A 20,502-nucleotide genomic window follows, 5' to 3' on the forward strand; every position below is an offset into this window, starting at 1 on the left:
TCATACTGTTCAAAAGCCATCAAGGAAGGAAATTAAATAATGATAAAATTGATTATAGTCTCGACCCAAAGCATCTGTGTGTCTTTTAAAAAAATCAAACCGACTGTTAAAAATAGCCAAATCAAAAATTCATATCAAATTTGTGTGCACTCATGGTTACCAATATATTGATAAATTTGAATACACTAATGGTCATGTGTGATATCAACATCCACGACATTAAATTTCAATGCACTAATGGTTACATCTGATATCAATATATAAATTCATAAAATCAAATTTGAATAGCCTCTTTAAGCAAGTCTACTAAACTCTAGCCTTTCACTCTGATTAAATAGATACAAATAAGTTTTATAAGTAAGTGGCAGACATTATTACTACAGTGGCTCGAATAGCTATGGACTGTATTGCCGTAAAATGACAAAAAACTTTTCTTTGTTTTGGAAGAAAATCTAATTTCATAAATAAACAGGGGATCCCAAACATGTGTAAACACATGAGTCAGTTAACTGCTTTACTCTGAAAAGACAGGTATTTATAAATTTGGCCAGAAAACTCTTCTTTCAAATATATATCATTTTAAATGACCCTCGTCTTGGCAAAAACTCTCATATCTCGGGCCTTGAAAATCGATATTTGAAGGTCGAGTTTTATGGCCAAATTTTTAAATACGTGTATTTCCAGAGTACGGCAGTTAACTGGTTAAATGCTTGAGAAATTTATTGTTTTAATCCTTATATGAAAATTAGCACCATGGTTAGGAATTTAAAAATTCAATATTCTGTATATTTAGAAGTTTTAATGCAATCAGAATGTTTACAGTAAAAAGTTTATCTACAATATGAAATTCTTCAGAATAATTTAAAAGTGAAACGATATTATGTATACACTTGTCATTGTCAAACATAGGTAAAAATAAAAAGGAGGGCAGCCAATATTGGATTTTGTTAAAATACACTACATAAGTGGACTTAAGAAAATTACCTGTTGCTTTGGCTGTAGCCTTTGCAATCATAGTTTTTCCACAGCCTGGAGGTCCATGCAACAGAATACCTAGATGTCAATAATACAATGTTAAATCATTATAAAAATGTTGCTATTTATAATGTCATGGACCCACAAAATTTCTAAAATTCATTTATTTCAGTTTAAAATAAGGGGGACAAGCCATCTTCTCCAATTTCTTCCATATTCTTATTTTCTAAAATAGGTTTGTTTTTTTTTCCTAGTAAGTGAATACCAATAGTGACCCCACTGCTGGACGATGAAGATGGAACCTCAACATTATTTAAATGCAACGCATTTATTTTGTATTTAAAATTCATTTTTCGTTTTCATTTATTAAAAATAAATAAAATCTCTTTTTTCATCGCCATGGGGAAATGTTTCTTTAGGGTCTATTCCAAGGGAAAACTGGAATAACCCGCAGCCGCAGAGCAGCGCCGCAAAGTGAGCTGGGACGAGGTGACTTGCTCAAGGCCACACAACGCAGCGATGGGTGATCGGTAACTTTCGGGTGCGAAAAATTAAGCTCAAGTATTAGCATCTTGCTTTAAGTGATTCCTTGTATTCTGATTCAAAAAAAAAAAAAATCAATAAAACAAAAAAAAAAAAAATCAATAAAACGAAAATACAAAACAAAACAGAACAAAACAAAATGAATATATAAAAAACCCAGACAAGTATTAGACAGGATTCCTACAACAATTCCATTTTGAAAGGAGAGCATCATTAATAATAACAACAATATGTATAACAGTTCTATAGATAGTATGCAGATGACGTCACTCAGGCCTTTGTTATTGTTTTTGCCATCCGCGTTTGTGAGTTGTTCTCACTAAACTGTATTAACCAGACTATAAAAGTTCATGGTTACACAGAGTTTGTGTGTTGGTCCGTTATACTTCTGGATGGCAATGTTGTGAACTCCTTGGCCAAGCGCATTCTATCTATACTTTGATCGACATAGTTTCTGTTAATGGATTAAAAAGGGTTTTTGAAAAAGAGACATTATGAATGGTATTCATTTGAGAAAAATATTGACAAATTCTACCCATAGCAACACACAAAACTATGTGTAAACTTAAAAGTTTCAGTCTGATTGAAAGTGAGAACGCATCACTCAACTGTCGGTCATAAAACAAGTACAAAGTTCTGAGAGAGGTCAAAATCATTCATTCCATTACGCTCCACGCCTGATTGATTTAAATTCTTCAGTATCACATCTTTCAGCTTCAGGCAGTCTATCAAATATTCATGTTACCTTTAGGAGGCTGTAATAGACTAGAGCTTTTGAAAAGTTCTGTCCTCTGAAAAGGCAAAATGACGGAATCCTGGATCTCCTGAACAATTCCATCTAGTCCACCAATGTCATCCCACGTGATGTTCACAGATCTTGGGTCCAACAAGTTGGCTGCCACGCAAAGTTCATATTCTGAAAGCTGGAAAACAGTAAAAGAAAGAAAGAAAAAAAAAAGATAAAGACAATGACACATTTTAAAAATCACGACTATCTGAATGCCCAGCCAAGTAATGTGTCACTGGTATCGTAACGATTTATAGACACGGAACTTCTAAAGTGGCAATAAGGTTTTTATAGCAGAAGATGCGTATCTATGTTAGGTCGTGTCAGGTCGGTGAACATCCTCTCGCTCATAATGTTTATATGAAATACAATTAGAATTTGGCACGGATTTTCGCAGCTTTCCATATTCAGTTGGGTGATTTCTTCTCACTAAAATCTCTCAGACTATAAACTTTTTGTGTATTTGTATAATTGATATAGCAGGCAGAAATATCGTGTAATTTATTTAAACTTACACCATGAATTCTCCAATGCCATGTTTACCGACTTGACATTGAACATCAACATACCGAAGGAGCCCCTAAGTTTCATGTTTCCATATTTTCATTTTAGTCTCGGTTGCTATTATTGTAGTTAGTAGATCTGTATCAATCAACTGAAACTATGAATAGACATAAGGCATCCATGTGGCCGGATAGTGACATACAGTCTTTGAAGATAACATACGCGCAAATAATGTGCTATATTAAATATTACTTTCGGGACAACACTTCAATTGCTCAGATCAGCCTGTCCTTACAATTATACCATTGAAGAAAAAAAAAAAAAAAAAAGAAGAAGAAGAAGAAGAAGAAGAAGAAGAAGAAGAAGAAGAAGAAGAAGAAGAAGAAGAAGAAGAAGAAGAAGAAGAGGAGGAGGAGGAGGAGGTGGAGGAGAAGAAAACGTGATTTATAATTTCAAAGTTAAATCAAATTGATATGTTCCATCAGATCTGCATGTCTTGATATCCATTTCAATGTACACCTAACATAAGTTCATGCAAGTGCGACTAAGTGGTCTAGTGGTATGAGTCGGAAGATCCTGAGGTCGAGCCCCGCTCTTAGCGACGCATAGCTGGGTCCTTGAGAAAGACTCTTTAGTCATATTCTCTCACCGTAATTAATGTAAAATGAGTACACGATCGTATCAGCATTGTCTCTGTCTGAAAAGAGGTGCAATATAGTCCAAAAGGCGTCATGCCTCGTTCTACATGTTAAGTGTTGCTGTTGGTTACGGACCCCTGTATAGCGCGTTGAGCACGTTTAGTGGACATTGCTCTTTATAAATGCTCAAGTTCAGGTGTTCTTGAAGTGTTGATTAAAATATTTAGACCATATTATCAAATCATGAAGACTTTACTTAGCATGTAAATGTAACATTTGCTGGAAATTGCCTTTGATTTATGTATAATCATCAAACAAAGTTTAGGACCACTTGGGGGTGGGGGAATAGCTACCCAAAATAACTTATTTCGACTTGTCTCTGAAAGCGATTGAAACCACTGTATGCTTTTTGTTTTAGAGAGCGATGTGCATTAGAAATTAGAAATTAGATATAATTAACATTAATTACATATACATCTGGTAATATATATATATATATATATATATATATATATATATATATATATATATATATATATATTATTATAGTACTATTTATTGTTGTTGGATAATTTTATACTTTTATTTGTATTTTATTAACTTTACTTATTTCTATGTGCATTACGAAAGTTTCCATATTCTGGAATGTGGATAAATAAATGTTTAAAAGGGCGGAGTTTCAAAAAATGCGTCTGTGTATAATCGTCCATCGTTATTGCCGGACAATGTCCGTCAATATATTTTACGGACGGAATCCCATAGAAATATAATTATTTCCTTTTGGACGACTCATTGCATCCATAGACAGCACAAATCCTCGGCCTTTTTACCGCCTTGTGTTGACTCGGCTACAACCATTGAAGTTCCCAATGTAAACGACGCGATGGAAAGTTACAGTGGTCTCACTTCAAGGGAAGCAACCGTGGATGATATATGCGTGACGTCATCCCGATTCGTTCTAAAGTTTAAAAATGGATGAGCTGGCCGCCTTGATGAGATCTTAATGAACAAAATTACAACGGGTGAATTAGGTGCGAACTTCGCGCAGGAAATCGACAAAATCATTATTCTGTAACTCACTTTACAGCAAATTGATAAAAAAATTTTTTTGGGGTTTTCTTTTTTGGTGATAAATACATTGAACCTTTCTCCACGAATAATCTACATCGATCAATTATATCTAAAGTAACAACTTGTGCTCAAACGCCTGAAAACGGTATAAAGTCGGAGCGGTTTAGATTCTAAAAGTTGAATTAATAGTTTTAAAAAATGGACTGGTGTTAAAGCCTTATATTTTATTGAAGAAAATGGACATTATTATTTCTAACAAGGACTAAGATTTTTAATAAAATTTGGTCGCTTTCGCTTTATATCATTAATTTGGTTTACCCTCACATAATGCCGTATTGTGCGGCTATGTGGCCTAGTTAGTGATATGACACTGGCTTTCGGATCAGGAGGTCCTGGGTTCGAGTCCCGGGCAGCGCATAGTTAAGTCCTTGGAAAAGGCTCTCTACTCACATTCACTCACCGTACTCAGGTATAAAAGAAGTACGTTAACATCGTTGCCTCTGTCCGAAAAAAGACATGGTAAAACCGCTAAGGACCCCCGCGTAAAGCGCTTTGATGAGCACGTTTAGTGGATATTGCCCTATATAAAAGCTCAAAGTTCAAGTATTGAAGTCGCATCGATTGGAATCAATATTATAATGATGTCTATAGGACGTCCTAGGCTGTCGCGCTTTATAAATAACACGCACTAAATGGCCCTTAAAATATTCTTTTAAATATTCATAAAAGATATATTTTTCTTTTTCAATATTAGATAATTTTTTTCTCTCCAAAAGTCTTCATAATAATATAAAATTATGTTTGGCATCCAGTTCTAACACAATCGTGCGATTGAAACAAGTATTGGGTTGGCAAATCAATAAGATGTTCGCAGTTTTTTTCTCAACTTTATTTCTCGTCTTAATAACAACATATCTGGCATTGTTTGTCTCATTTGTGTATTTATTGATTTTCATTCTCTCACGACATGAAAGAAAGCATTCGTTTCTTCTCTTCCCAATGCATTGGAGTGTTTAAGTTTAAAGTAGAACAATAAACGTTTTATGATTGCATGCCATACAATTTATTCCAAAACAATGAGGACCTAGCTGGTATTTCTGACGGAAATATATTATCTCCAAAACAACATTTACCTTCACGCTTCACAACATTCGGATCCCTTCAGGCAACGTAAAACGGAGAGTAAAAATTGAGAGAGAGCGAGATAGATAGAGAGAGAGAGAGAGAGAGAGAGAGAGAGAGAGAGAGAGAGAGAGAGAGAGAGAGAGAGAGAGAGGGGGGGGGGCAACAATGAAAATAATATTATGTAGTTTTTAAAGAATCTAATATAAAAGTTTGCATACTTTCATTGACCACTCTATGGTACATCATTATAGAATTCTGGCCAAACAACACTAAGTAAAGAAAAGTGAATACTTGTGGAGGATGAAAAAGACAATTGTATTTTGACAGGTATTAAATACTTTATGTTTCAGTTATATAATTGGTTTCGAAATCTCAGGTACGGGTACACGAGTTTTTGACAAGGCATGGGCCATTTTAATGGAACGATATTTGAAGGACGAGATTTCTCTCTTTTAGAAAACGTCAAGCATCAACTATTTAACTGCTGTACCCTGGAGCGACACGTATTTAAACATTTGGCTAGAAAACCCCTACATGACGCTCATCTTGTAATCCATAGAACGGCAGTTAATTCGTTAAGGAATTTCAACGAAATTTAAGATGTCAGCACGGCATTCCAGGGTTACAATGATGACTTTGATGACTAAAAGGTTAAATTAAATATGAGCTGCTACCCCAAGCCGACATTATGTAGGTGTCATTTTGATTCTTTAAAATCAATGATTGTCAACAAAAGGGAGAATCTAGTTAAGTTTATAAGTTTTGTATTTTTAAATTATACATTTAAACGTGGCAAAAAAAAGTATTCACATTTCATGTTAATTTAACTTAACCTTTTTTGTTGTTTATCTGACATGAATTGTCATATGTTGGACAATAACGATTATTATTATTAATCGGTTGTCAAAATGTTTTATAATATAACAATGGAATTACATAAAATGAGCTGAAAAGAATTGTATGGCTTGCAATCGTTTATTGTTCTACTTTAAACTTAAACACTCCAATTGTGCGATTTATTATTGCCTCTAAAAACACGAGACATCATAAATTGTACCTCGATACCGACAACAGCACAATACTCTTCAACAGTCGTAACGTCACTTCCTTCCTAATGACACATGGTAACTTGGAAACACTGTCTCTAAACTATCGGAACAATGGCGGACGCCCGTATGAAATATTTCTCCTGCGAGCATAAAAGCGTATCCAGAGAAAAAAAAAACATAATAAATTTGATCATGTTTTAACTTTTACACATTCTGATCACAAGGCATATGAAAAGTTCTCGCCAGCATGAAGAATAAAAAGTAATGATTTTCTTTGTTTAGAACCAAGATGGCCGCCGTTGCCGGGCGGCGTAACATCAGACCACTGAATCCAATTGAGCTGGCATGTTGTTATTGGCCAATGTCATAGTCAGATCTTGAGCTTAAACGCGATAATAATGGCATCTACTGACTAGTAAATGCTATTTAACTAGTAATATAACACCCCTTTCCCCTCCCCCCTCCCGGAGATATACCCTATATATTAAATACATAATCGTGAAAATGAAAAAAACCAACCCAAAAGAAAAAAAAAAACAACCAAAATAAACAACCAAAAAAACAAAAAACAAAAACAAAAAAACAAAACAAAACAACAACAACAAAACAAGCAAAGAAAATTTAAAAAAACAGACGAGAAGTCCTATCCATTTGGCTGGGCGCGTGAAGCGTCAGTTTTTTCTGGGGGCATAGTCTTAAAAAATCATTTAATATGATACAAAATAATAATATGTACTTTTTCGGCTTCTTATGAACATCTTTAGCAGCCCATGTTATTCCTCTATAATTTCTGAAACTTATTCACCTTAAAATAATAATAATAATAATAATAATAATAATAATAATAATAATAATAATATAATAATAATATAATAATAATAATAATAATAATAATATAATAATAATAATAATAATAATAATAATAATAATAATAATAATAATAATAATAATAATAATAATAATAATAATGTATTTTATTTATATAGCGCATGTCCCATACAATATAGCTCGTACAAAAACAACCAAGCCCATGGTTATATTTGTGTGCGTGCGTGCGTGCGTACATGCGTGCGTGTGTGTGTGTGTGTGTGTTTGTGTGTGTGTGTGCGTTGACAAAAGCAAAATGAATGCCAATATCAAGTGATAATAATAATATAATAAGTAATTGTGGCCGTAGTAAATGCTGATAACGTGGTAGTGGTGGTAGCACTGATTAATACTGTTGTGGTGGAGTAGTGGTGGTGATGACGGTGATGACAATGATCATGATGAGGATAATAATAATATATGATTTTGATGGATTTCAGCAAATCAAAATTGAATAATTGCGGGTTTGAAGCGGGACATGTTTTCATTTAACTGGAAACCAAGTGTAACGGAAACTTATACATTTTGTATTGCAGTAGTACATCATGGACAGTCTCGATCGTGCCAGCTGTAAATGTTTTTTACTTGGGGCTTTTTATTTAGAACTCTAAAAATTTAAATGTCGATCCCGATTTGGACGATGATGTACGTGCATCAGTTTGTGCGGCTATGTGGTCCAATGGTATGACATTCACTTTCGGATCGGAAGGTCCTGGGTTCGAGCCTCGCTCGGCGCATAGTTGAGCCCTTGGAAAAGACTCTATACTCACATTCTCTCACCGTACTCATGTGTAAAATGAGTACATGGCCGTTAACAGCGTTGTCTCTGTCCGAAAAAAAAATTATCATATCGCCTAACAGGCGTCATGTCACGCCCTACATGTTAAGTGCTGCTGTTGGCCAGAGACGTTGAGTGGATTTTGCTCTGTATAAAAGCTCAATTTAAAACAACAAACATCAAAGAACATTACAATTCAGCTGACGCCAAGGGGTATAGTAAATAAAACAAAACGGTTTGCTTGCATTCGTAAAACACTAAGTGGGCGTCTTTCAAGACTTTCTAAAAGAAAAAAATACATCTTTGTCTATACGCCGATAACAATATTAGGCCACTTTAGCTGTTTCCAACGGCTAATTCCATATCTTAAATTTAAACTGCACCCTTTACATTTCAACGCGAAAATACACATCGCTATTTCACAAGAAATCTCCACAAAAGGAAAAAAATAATAACTAAATATAATTCCATCTTGTTTAAATTTATTCTCGCGCATGGCTGTAGCTGTACAAGCTATAAAAGAAGACCGGTTAGCATTTTTGAGCACTCTTGTTATTTGGACAATTTTACACGTTGCGATGAGCATGATCGCGGAAAAGTATTATGCCGTCTGTTGTGCAATATAGAGGAAAGACTAAGTAAAAACGGTTCCTTCTTACAATGAATACATGTGTATTTTAATGCAGCCTGAACCCCAAATGCGTTGGAGCAAGTACAGATGATTATGGAAATCGTTTCCATCATTATAAGTGTGACACAATTTCTACATGTACATAACGGGAGGACAATCACAGATACAGGTCCAAAAACTGTGCACATGGGGAGATTTGGAATCCGGAAGTCTCAGCCTGTTCCTGTATGAACGGCTTTGTCGGAAAAATTGTCTACAACTTCTCCATCCGTTAGCGAGGAATTGTCACAACGTGGATACTACTCAGTAAGGTGCTACCTTTTAATAAAAATGGGAAACGCAGACCGAGTGAAACCAATTCCAGTTTTGTGTGTGATATCTCGAAGTGGTTGGACTAGTGTGCTTGTTATGGCCAACTTCGGTGGAATCAATTTCAATAGAACATGGGCGGAATTTAAAAAGGGATTCTTCGTTGATCAAAACAACTTATGGATTGGTCAATATATATATATATATATATATATATATATATATATATATATATATATATATATATATATATATATATACATACACACATCTTGTGACATCAATGAACATCCGAACCAGTTATAGGATTTACCATAATTTCAAAGTTTGTAACGAATCAAATTACTTCTCAATCACGTTTGACTTTAGCTACATCGAAAATAGGACCTATGTGAAGAAATCACGTTATTTAATGACTGTCTGGGGCCCCTACAGAACAAGCCATTTTCCATCAAGGACAATGAAGACAGCAATGTGGACAACGAAAATTGCGCAATGAAAATAGGATCAAGCTGGTGGCGTGATCCTTATAGTAAGATTTGTACTGAATCAAAATGTAACTTTCTTGGAAAGCCTCCAAAAGATTGGGATGGCATTCCTATCTATCAAAGAATGCAAGTGGGCATGATTGATCCCGAACTGTTAAAAAATATGAGGCGAATGTTGGGTGCTATTATATATTAATCATGACAAGCCTAACATGGATAGGAACTCGATTTTATATATTATAGTACCGTATAATAGAGATACTTTGCACAAAGAGACAAGATTACAAACAAATGGACCAAAATTGCAAATGCGGTCTTAGATGAAGTAGGAAAACTTTTATTGTGGTATAACGAACTTTTTTTTGCGTTGGGGATGTATCTTGTCACTACTACATTTTATTCCACCTTGACAATGCTCGCAATTGAATGTGGAATCAACGTTTCATTACAGCTATTTCATCGAAATCCAGAATGTAATTAAAAACGTATTCGTTTGAACATTATCATTAGCCTTTCAACCATAATAATCTTTTTTTTTTTTAATTAACACATTTTTTTTCAAAAGTTTCGTCAACATTTCTTTCAGGTAATGACATGAATAAAAAAAACCAGAAATCTTGTGGCAAAGCGACAATAAGTGCCTTGCATCGTTGAGGGACGGCCATCTTAGGGCTTGTATCTTAGAATTTGTCATGCTGACAATGATGATGGTGATGATAAGATGATGAAGAAGTAAAAATTGATGAGAAATATCTGGGGCTGATTCCAAGGAAACCTCGGAGAGAATATGACCAAGGACCTCTTTTCATCATTGACGCTTAAGCCGTGGAAAGGACTATGACCCTTTCTTCAACATATCCCATCTAAACCTATTAAATATTATGGGGTTCATATGTTTAATTTTTATACGTAACTTGAACTTTGGGGAGGGAGGTCCCCAGAAACCAATGTTTGACCGAGCCCTATTTCTGAAATGGGAGTAAACCTAACACTGAACAATTTTTTTCACCGACCTCGAACCGACAACACATCTGCTCTCCAAAACACCACCCTGGTGGGCACAGTGTGAGTTTGTTTTTTTTTTAATTCTTCCCCCTAAGTTCCAGCAAGGACAGGGTATATCAAAAGGAGAATCAATAGTTGCCTTCAAAAAAAATTCACTCTTGTTGGATATAAGTCCAATCACACACACAGACACACACGCACACACACACACACACACACACACACACACACACAATGTACTCCTAAGCACGACGCCTCTTGGAATAATCTAGATCCATATATTATAGAGGAAAGAAAGCCAGATCTTGTATGCTTATACGATGCCACAAAAGGAGGGCTCGACGTAATGGACAAGATGTACAGAAGAAGATCAACAGATAGCCATTGCTCCTTCTTTTTTCTTTTTTTTTTTTGTTTTGGTAAAGGCATGGGGGTGAGGGGGGGGGGGGCAATGTTTGTTGATGTAATAACCTGAGACGCATACTATATGGATATAATAAATTTTAAAAAAAATAACGCATCCACGTTAATAGCTTGACAGGCAGAGGAACAAGAGGTAACGGAGAACCATCTACGGGAACAATCAATTTCCAGATTTGCATGTTGATTGAATAACCTGAGACTTATACTATAAGGCAATAGTTCTAAACATAAAAAAAGAAAAGAAATCCACGTTAATAGTTGGCAGGTATAGCAACAAGATGTCACAGAGGAACCATCAATTTTCAATAAACTAGTCAGGCGTTCATTCTTTTTATTTCCCGTGTGAACAAATAGCAACCGAGCGAAACTGATGAATGGAAGGCCATTGGTCCAAACAAGAAGAGGATGTAATTGAAATTTTAAAATCGGTGTATGTCTTTTAACCGATAAACGAAAGATTACCTCTTTTAAAATTCTTAACCAGGAGATTAAACTGCATACAATACACATGCTTAATCACTTTAACTAAAAAGAGCAAAGTTAAAACATGTACGTACACACTACCAGGTGTTTCTAGTTTTGTTTTTGTTTTGCCCGCATTTAGATTATCCGGTTTTCACCGAGCCTACATATAACGCGTTGTTTTGTCATATTTTGGTTTCCTCCCTTTTCAATCAGCTCGTCGCATTGGAAAAATAAGTTATCAATAATTAATTCAAATTTCTCGCAACTTAAAACACCCGTCATTTAGTTTTCCAACAAAGTTTAATATAAAGAACTCACGCACACAATGAATGTGTGTGTGCGTGTGCGTGTGTGAGAGAGAGAGAGAGAGAGAGAGAGAGAGAGAGAGAGAGAGAGAGAGAGAGAGAGAGAGAGAGAGAGAGAGAGAGAGAGAGAGAGAGAGAGAGAGAGAATTATAAATTCGTTAACTTGTATCGACAGCATACAGGAGTAGGACGCCGTGAAGCGACCGACATTCAACGAATTATTATCAATGAAAGATTTATCAAAACTATATTAATTTCAACTATCGATGTCCAGTTTAAATAATTTAAAAAAACACCCGGCAGAACTTATACATTCATACGTTTCGTAGTTCTGCGATGCATTTGTGCACTTCTATGACCGTTTTATTGTTTGTTATTTTCGTACTAACGGATTTATAACAGAAACGTACATTGTTTTTGCACAGTTTAATTCAGTTTAATACTGTTTCTATGTTCATCTTTTCGTCACAACACATGATATTCCTCCAATGACCCAATAGGATTTTATAGAACTCAATCCATACAAATTAGGGGATTTAAAACCCCCAAAATAATTAATGATAAATTTAAAAGATTTCATTATCAGGTGAAATATGTTCATATATATGATAATATTATCATTTGTACATCTTACGTTTGGCGTTATCGAGGAAAAGTTTTACGCTGGTGTGCTATGTGACTTAGATGAAAGAATTAAACAAAAATGTTCTGTCACTGTAAGCGAAGTCATAACCATAAATAAATGTGTGTTCAGGTGTGCGTTAGATCCTGCATGTGTCGGAGCGAGCACAAATAATCGTGGGGCGTGTTTTCATCATTTTAAATGTGATGCAATTTCTGGGTGTGTAAAACAGGAAGACGACCACAAGTACAAGTCCAAAAAATGTGCTCATGGGGGAATTTGGAATCCAGAAGCCTCCACGTGCTCTTGTGTCAAAGGCTGGGTCGGAGAAAGGTGTCTAGAACTTCCATCCGACTGTAAAGACTTATATAAACATGGCTATAAGTCAGGGAGGTACTATCTAGCACTGAAACAAGGTCAAACCGATCGTGTAAAACCGACCCTCGTCTACTGTCTGATCGGCTCGAGTGGATGGACTGCCCTGAGGGTATTCATTAATCAAGGAGGCGAATTCAACCGCACTTCGGAGGAATACAGAAAAGGTTTTTATCTGAATAGTAGAAATATGTGGATGGGCCTCGACAGTTGGCACGCTGCGTCAGTGGCGGGTTATACCTCCATGACGCTAAGCATTTCCGTTGGGTCAACTTATCGTAAATACATGAACTTTAAGGTTGGTGATGAGTCTCAAAATTTCTCATTCACCTTTGACGGAACATATACACTTGAGAGAACCCGCCCTGGAACTGAAAACACTCTTTTCGAAGACTGTTTCGGACCTTTAAAGAACAAACCATTTTTAACGAAAGACAGTGAAGTTGGCAACGAGAACTGTGCTTTGAAAGTGGGGTCAGGATGGTGGTACGATCCTGACAATTGTACCTCATCGAAATGTAATTTTTTGGGAAAAAATCCGAAGGTCTGGGACTCTATTCCAGTCCAACAAAGAATGAGGGTGGATGGAGTGGACCCGGAAGTGATAAAACAATACGAATCCGAGGTCCGCACGCAGATGTACATAATAAAGCCCCCCATAGACGCCGACATCCGCTGATAGCGGGACGGATGACCTATCGCTGTGACCCGATCCCTGCGTTTATCGCAGATGATTTTTGCCCACATACGGGGAGATATTTTTTTGAGGCGATCGGCGATGTGGCAGTATAAAAAAGTGGACAATTTTTTTCGGATTTTCGCTGTTTTCACGTCGGATTCGTGATCAGCGTCAAATTTACAATATGTTTGATACTAAGAACTGTGTGTTTACTCCAAAAATTGGTGAAATTAGAAATAAAGTTTAATTAATAGTGAGGCTACGATCCCAGTTACTGTCTGTTATTCTATCTTTCGTCTTGCGCACAATAGTGATTACATCTCACTAAATTATATCAATTAGACTGTTGAAGGAACGAAATTGACATTATTCCACTCTTTGTTATTGTATTAAGGCAGTCATTTTGGTAATTAGTTCTCACTAAATTATATCAATCAGACTTTTAACGTTCAAGGTTACTCGTAGTTTTGTGTGACGGTACGTTATTTCCGACTGGTGGATGTTGTGAGCATTTTACCTAAACTCATAGCATCAATAACCGTCCAAGATATTCGCATCATATGTAGCAATAGCTATAATAATCTAACATGTCGAGAGAGAGAGAGAGAGAGAGAGAGAGAGAGGGAGAGAAAGAAAGAGAAAGAGAGAAAAATTTACTTGCGCTATATATACCACTATATTCAATAAAGGTGCTCAAATCACTTTATAAGGGTCTTTGGCCAGCATAAAAACATGTTAGACGAGACATGACTGTTAAGCGATATTGCAATTGTTTCCCGACAGAGACGACGCTGTAAACAGCGAGGTACTCATTTTAATAGTGAACAAGGTGAGAGAATGCGAGTAAAGAGCCTTTTCCAAGGACTCAATTATGCGCCACTCAGAGCGGGACTCGAATCCAGTACCGTCCGATCCAAAGGCGAGTGTCATTTCACAAGATCACATGCATAGCCGCACAAAAAAGTGATGAGAGAATAGAATCATATGTATTGAAGGAGGAGAGAGCGGATGGAGTGAGTAAAGTTCTTGGATATTTATAAAAGGAACCAAATTGACGCCACTCATCTCATTGTTATTGTTTTTAGACACCCATCTTTATGATTAGTTCTCATTAAAATATATCAGACTATAACGTTCAAGGTTCTATGTAGATCTTTGGGCTGGAGTGATATTTCTGGCTGGCGGACTTTGTGAGTATTTTAATTTAACACAGAGCATCAATAGAAGGAATGAATTTGACGTTAGTCAATCCGTTGTTATTGCTTTTAGACAGCATTTTATAATTAACTTATCACTAAGTTATATCAATCAGACAATGAACGTTCGCGTTGCAGTTTTGTGAGTTAATATGTTATACCCCGATGGAGATGTCGTGAGTATTTTTCCAATACGCATAACATCCATACATTTACAATCCGATTTAAGTTTAAAAGCAACGTAGACCACGGAAATTTTTCCATTTTGTGGACAATAAAGATTTGTTATTTATCGTCATTATTATCTATAAAACAAATCGACATGTTTCCCGTGGCAGGTTAAACGGGTACATTCTCGGGATACTCGCATTCGCACCCCCCCCCCCCCCCACACGACCGCCGACCCCACACACGCACACAGCTCTTTTTTTTTTAGGGGGGGGGGGGGGGAGTTGGGGGGGCGCGTTGTTTGTAGATTATAATTCAGGGTTACAATGCCCACCCCTGTCATCACGTAGTCAAGGCTTTTTGGCATCTGCCAATCCCAAATGTCTGTGTCAAGGTCGACCGTCATGTCGCGACAACGGGTGAGGAGGAAAAAAAAAAAAAAAAGAACTGGCATATTATTATATCATTACATTGAAAATCATGAAAACTATTTTTTATTTTGTATGAACGAAACTTTTGCCATCTACCTCTTCCTGGCGCAACATTTATAAAAATATTATTTAAAAAAATAATAACACAGCATTTATTTGGCGCAATATCCACGTGCTCAAATCGCTTTACAAGGGGTCCCAAGGCAACAGCAATATTAAACTTGAAAGACAAGACATGACGCCTGTCAGGCGATGGGACATTTTTTCCCAACAAAGACAACGAACGGTCATGTACTCATTTCACACCTGAGTACGGTGAGAGAATGTGAGTTAAGAGCATTTTCCAAGGACTCAACTCTGCACCACTCAGAGCGGGTCTCGAAACCTGAACCTTCCGATCCGAAAGCGAGATTCATACCACTTGATCCATCACAAAACAGGGAGGGGCCCTGTTCTGTCGGCCAAATAGCCTCAATATTAATTAAAATTTATTTCTAATTTCATCAATTTTTGGAGTAAAAACATAGTTCTTGGTATCAAACCTATTGTAAATTCGACGCTGATCATGAATCTGACGTCAAAACAGCGAAAATCCGAAAATAATTGTCCAATTTTTTATACTGCCACGCCCCCGATCGCCGATCGCCTCGAAAAATATTAAGCAAAGCGGGCTTTGCGAGCGATGGACCGTACCTAGGTTTATCGGCCAGGTTTTGGCCACACACATTGCGTTTTCACCCCGGTTTGCCTGATCGTGGTTCGGACGCCTATCAAAACCGTGCGTGTATGGAGCCTTTAAAAAAGCATAGGAAAACGTTAAAACATTCTCAAACAAAAATTTACCAAAGCAAGTCCACATTTGCAGTGTTAACGATTTACAAAGAAGTCCTCCTACCCATTGACTGGTATCTTCTGATCCGAACATTATCACATCTTCAAATAATGTGTTTCAGATTTGGCTTACCTCTCGATGCCCCCCTCCCCTCCCCTCCCTATTAATCGGCATACTGTTAACACAAATTGTGTTATATATCACGGATGTGTGAGCCACGACGTTGACAAAATAAGATACATAAGTATTCTTTTTTTTTTTTAAATTCATTACCATTAAAGCGCAGTGTCAGAATTCATATCAGGTGAAGGTGCTCCAGCTATTAGCAAATGAATTTATTATGTTGATACGTGAATTTATACATGACGAAGAAATGCAGATAGTGAACTGGAAACGTGTCCCCGAGTCGAACCAATCTCAGCTAACCATTCACTGTGATATATGGAAGACATGAGTCAAAGATTAAACGTAGTAGAAATGATATTTTGGTGCCGAGCACTACTGCCAATATTGATTGATACGAGGATACCTTTAAAAAAATCGGGGCCTGTTAATCACAAGTAAATCAGTAGTTATTTCGCATCACAAGGCCGTTCTTCCAATACAGACCAAAAGACAAAGGGTACGTACAGAACGGCTCAAATTATTCAGGGAGATTTTACCACGTCCTGCATGCTATGATCTAGAACTTGTAATATCTGACTCGGACGTCTTCCCTGAACTAAAATGAAACTTTAATATAACGGCCGTAAAGAATCTGGAGTCAATGTAAACATATGTTGGAAAAAATAAATAAAAGCAAAATCCATTTTTCGTTGCCGGGATTTTCACTTAGTAAAATACTCAAAAGATATGCCAGTCGGATATGTCGTAGCAACACACAAAACGATGTGTAACCTTAAATATTTAGTCGTAATGATACAATATAGCAAGAACTACTCATAAAAACGACTGGCTAAAAACAATAAAAAAAGAGCTGAGTGGCCTCAATTTCGTTCCTTCTATAGATAGAACGAAATTGATGTCACACAGCTCTCTATTATTGATTTTCGCCAGCCATTTTTATGAGTAGTTCTCACTAAATTTAAATTGTATAGATAGATCGAAGTTGGGGTCTTTGTTATTGTTTTTTTGCCATCCATGTTTATGAGTAATAGGATTCAATAGTGGTAGCGTCACTTCCTTCCTAATGACACATGGTAACTTAGTAACACTGGATCTAAACTATCGGAACAATGGCGGACGCCCTTAGGAAATATTTCTCCGGCCTTCATAAAGGGTATCCAGAGGAAAAAAACACACATACATTTGATCATGTTTTGACTTTTACACATTCTGATCACTAGGCATATGAAAACTAGCCAGCATGAAAAATAAAAAGTAATGATTTTCTTTGTTCAGAGCCAAGATAACCGCCGTTGCCAGGCGGCGTGACATCAGACTATTGAATCGTATTCTCACAAAACTTTATTAATCAGACTATAGACGTTCAATGTTACACAGTTTGTGTGTACGATGATTATTATTATTATTATCATCATTATTATTATCATTATTATTATTGTTGTTATTTATGATATTGTTTTAATCATTATTGTTATTTTTGTTATCATTAGTATTATTATTAGTGGTAGTAGTAGTAGTAGTAGTAGTAGTAGTAGTAGTAGTAGTAGTAGTAGTAGTAGTAGTAGTAGTGATAGTAGGGGTGGTAGCAGCAGCAGTAGTAGTAGTAGTAGTAGTAGTAGTAGTAGTAGTAGTAGTAGTAGTAGTAGTAGTAGTAGAAGTAGTAGCAGTAGTAGTAGTAGTAGTAGTAGTAGTAGTAGTAGTAGTAGTAGTAGTAGTAGTAGTAGTATAGTAGTAGTAGTAGTAGTAGTAGTAGTAGTAGTAGTAGTAGTAGTAGTAGTAGTAGTAGTAGTAGTAGTAGTAGTAGTAGTAGTAGTAGTAGTAGTAGTAGTAGTAGTAGTAGCAGCAGCAGCAGTAATATTACTCTTGCTGTAAGAATATTTTATGACTATATAAAACGTATGTAAACAAATCTCATTGTACAGTGTAAAAAATCCGCATCGTCATGTCGTATTCTATGTTGATTCATAAAGTGTGAATTACTTGAATTGTACCAAGGACTTCTTTTTTTTTCGTCTCACGATTTTAGTTAATTATTAATTTATAACTCAACCTATTAATTAAATCTTTAGATGATTTACATCATCATTATCATCATCATTATAGTTATTATTATTATGGTTATTATCAAATCATCATTATTATTGTTGTTATTGTTCGTATTATTATTATTATTATTATTAGTATTATTATTATTATTATTATTATTATTATTATTATTATTATTATTATTATTATTATTATTATTATTATTATTATTATTATTATTATATATCATTATTGTTATTATTAATATTTTTATTATTATTGCTTTGCTTCATTATTGATTTTACTTACTTGATTTGTTGATTGGAAATATTATATTAATGTATGAATGAGTTATATTGGCAATTGCCTAAAAATAAACTTTTGAATTTTTTTGAATCGTTATATATCCGGATGACAATGTTATTAGGTTCTAAGCTAAGCGCATATCATATATTAATCACGATAATAAACGTTTTTTTGTTTTGGTACGTTATTTGAGGCTGGCGGATGTTATGAGCTTTTTAACCGAGTGCATGGTATCAATAAACGTATTGCTCGAGTAAAGCATTTATTTCGCACTACAGAACCGCACGTGCATCACAATCCAACTTACTCAGGATCAGGGCTGCCAGATGGACACGTGCGTGGCCAATAATTTGTCTACACAGAGTAGAATCATGTTTCTTATATCAAATTCTATGTTTACTATTTTTTCTTTTCAAAAACCTCTTTTTACAGACTCGTCGATTTTTTTTGTTATCAAAACTGATGAGCTTTACAAGGGGGTCAGTGTTCGAGTCTGGCCATGTGAATTTTTGAGTCAATATTGGTCACGAGGAACTATGGCCATCTGGCAAACCTGTTCGGGATAAAGCAGCTCAAGAGCTTTCATCACCATATCCCGTGTATTGATGATAAGCGTTTAGATATTTACTCACTTCAATCCGCTAGCCGGATTTAACGCACCAACACTCAAAACTATGCGTAACGTTAAACGTTTATAGTCAGATTGATACAATTTAATGAGAACTACTCATAAAAATATCTGGCTAAAAACAATCACAAAGACCAGAGTGACGTCAATTTCGCTCCATCTCAATGACCCATCATGTGAATCGAGTATCATCTCTGGATGGATCAGTTCGTAGCCTTCGTTAAGTTATAGCTTGACACTGAAACCCAAAAAGACTGGCATTTTGACGTTATTATTTGGCTTTTGCACCGCCTAGTGAGTTGTTAGTAGTGCTCATGGAAACAAGTGGTCCCATTGGTTGAACTATTGAATACAACTCACGATTTATTTTCTTTTGTGGCCAAAGACTGGCATTTTGACGTCATTTTTTTGGTCAGTGTCCGGCTATAGATAGTATGCAGATGACGTCACTCAGGCCTTTGTTATTGTTTTTGCCATCCGCGTTTGTGAGTTGTTCTCACTAAACTATTAACCAGACTATAAAAGTTCATGGTTACACAGAGTTTGTGTGTTGGTCCGTTAAACTTCCGGATGGCAATGTTGTGAACTCCTTGGCCAAGCGCATTCTATCGATAGATAATATGCGCTTGGCTAAGAAGCTCATAACATTGCCATCCGGGAGTATAACGGACCAAAACACAAAACTGTGTGTATCCATGAACGTTTATAGTCAGGTTCATACAGTTCAGTGAGCATTACTCATAAACGCGGATGGCAAAAAACAATAACAAAGACCTGAGTGACGTCATCTTCGAACTATCTATAAGTAAACGATGGCTACGATCAGTTACACTACCTTCTCTCTCCTATTCAGAAAAGTGAGTGGAGCAGGCACTTATGTTGGTAACAACAAGATATGAAGTGAGTAGAAAAGTGCCAGAAGACAATAGAGAATAAAAAATTTTTTCGCGGCGGTGGTGGGGTTTGAACCTGCGACCTTATTGGTACGACAACTCCGCCTGGCAGGTGAGATCGTGGCTCTACCGTGTGAGCTATCCACGAACACAAAAATATTCGTTTCAAACCCAAAGTCATTTCTAGATCCCTCTCTCACCCACTTCTTGAGATCGCCGATTCGTTCACCACCATCGCGAAGTAATTTTGACCAGCAG

At 36.1% G+C, this 20,502-nt stretch overlaps 2 protein-coding genes across 2 annotated transcripts in view; one reads left to right on the top strand and one right to left on the bottom strand.

The window, feature by feature from the left end:
* The window catches only part of LOC144972720 (outer mitochondrial transmembrane helix translocase-like), a 56,787-nt gene that overhangs the window by 11,163 nt on the left and 25,122 nt on the right, over positions 1–20,502 (bottom strand). Inside the window, exons 3-4 of the mRNA XM_078914276.1 lie at positions 2,264–2,441; positions 985–1,053 (exon numbers count right to left, since the gene is read on the bottom strand). Coding sequence (XP_078770402.1) covers positions 985–1,053; positions 2,264–2,441 — 247 coding nt within the window. The remainder of the gene's footprint in view (positions 1–984; positions 1,054–2,263; positions 2,442–20,502) is intronic.
* On the top strand, positions 12,161–16,140 carry LOC144974123 (microfibril-associated glycoprotein 4-like). Its single transcript, XM_078917020.1, has one exon. It carries the CDS (start codon positions 12,557–12,559, stop codon positions 13,637–13,639), a length of 1,083 nt encoding a protein of 360 aa, XP_078773146.1. The 5' UTR covers positions 12,161–12,556; the 3' UTR covers positions 13,640–16,140.

The sequence above is a fragment of the Berghia stephanieae genome, chromosome 5 (assembly GCF_034508935.2).
Source record: "Berghia stephanieae isolate SIO BIC M18660-M18661 chromosome 5, UCSD_Bste_1.3, whole genome shotgun sequence".
Classification (NCBI taxonomy): domain Eukaryota; kingdom Metazoa; phylum Mollusca; class Gastropoda; order Nudibranchia; family Aeolidiidae; genus Berghia; species Berghia stephanieae.

Excerpts from the sequence above, each read along its gene's own strand:
- LOC144974123 (XM_078917020.1), top strand. The coding sequence starts at position 12,557 with ATGTTCATATATATGATAATATTATCATTTGTACATCTTACGTTTGGC.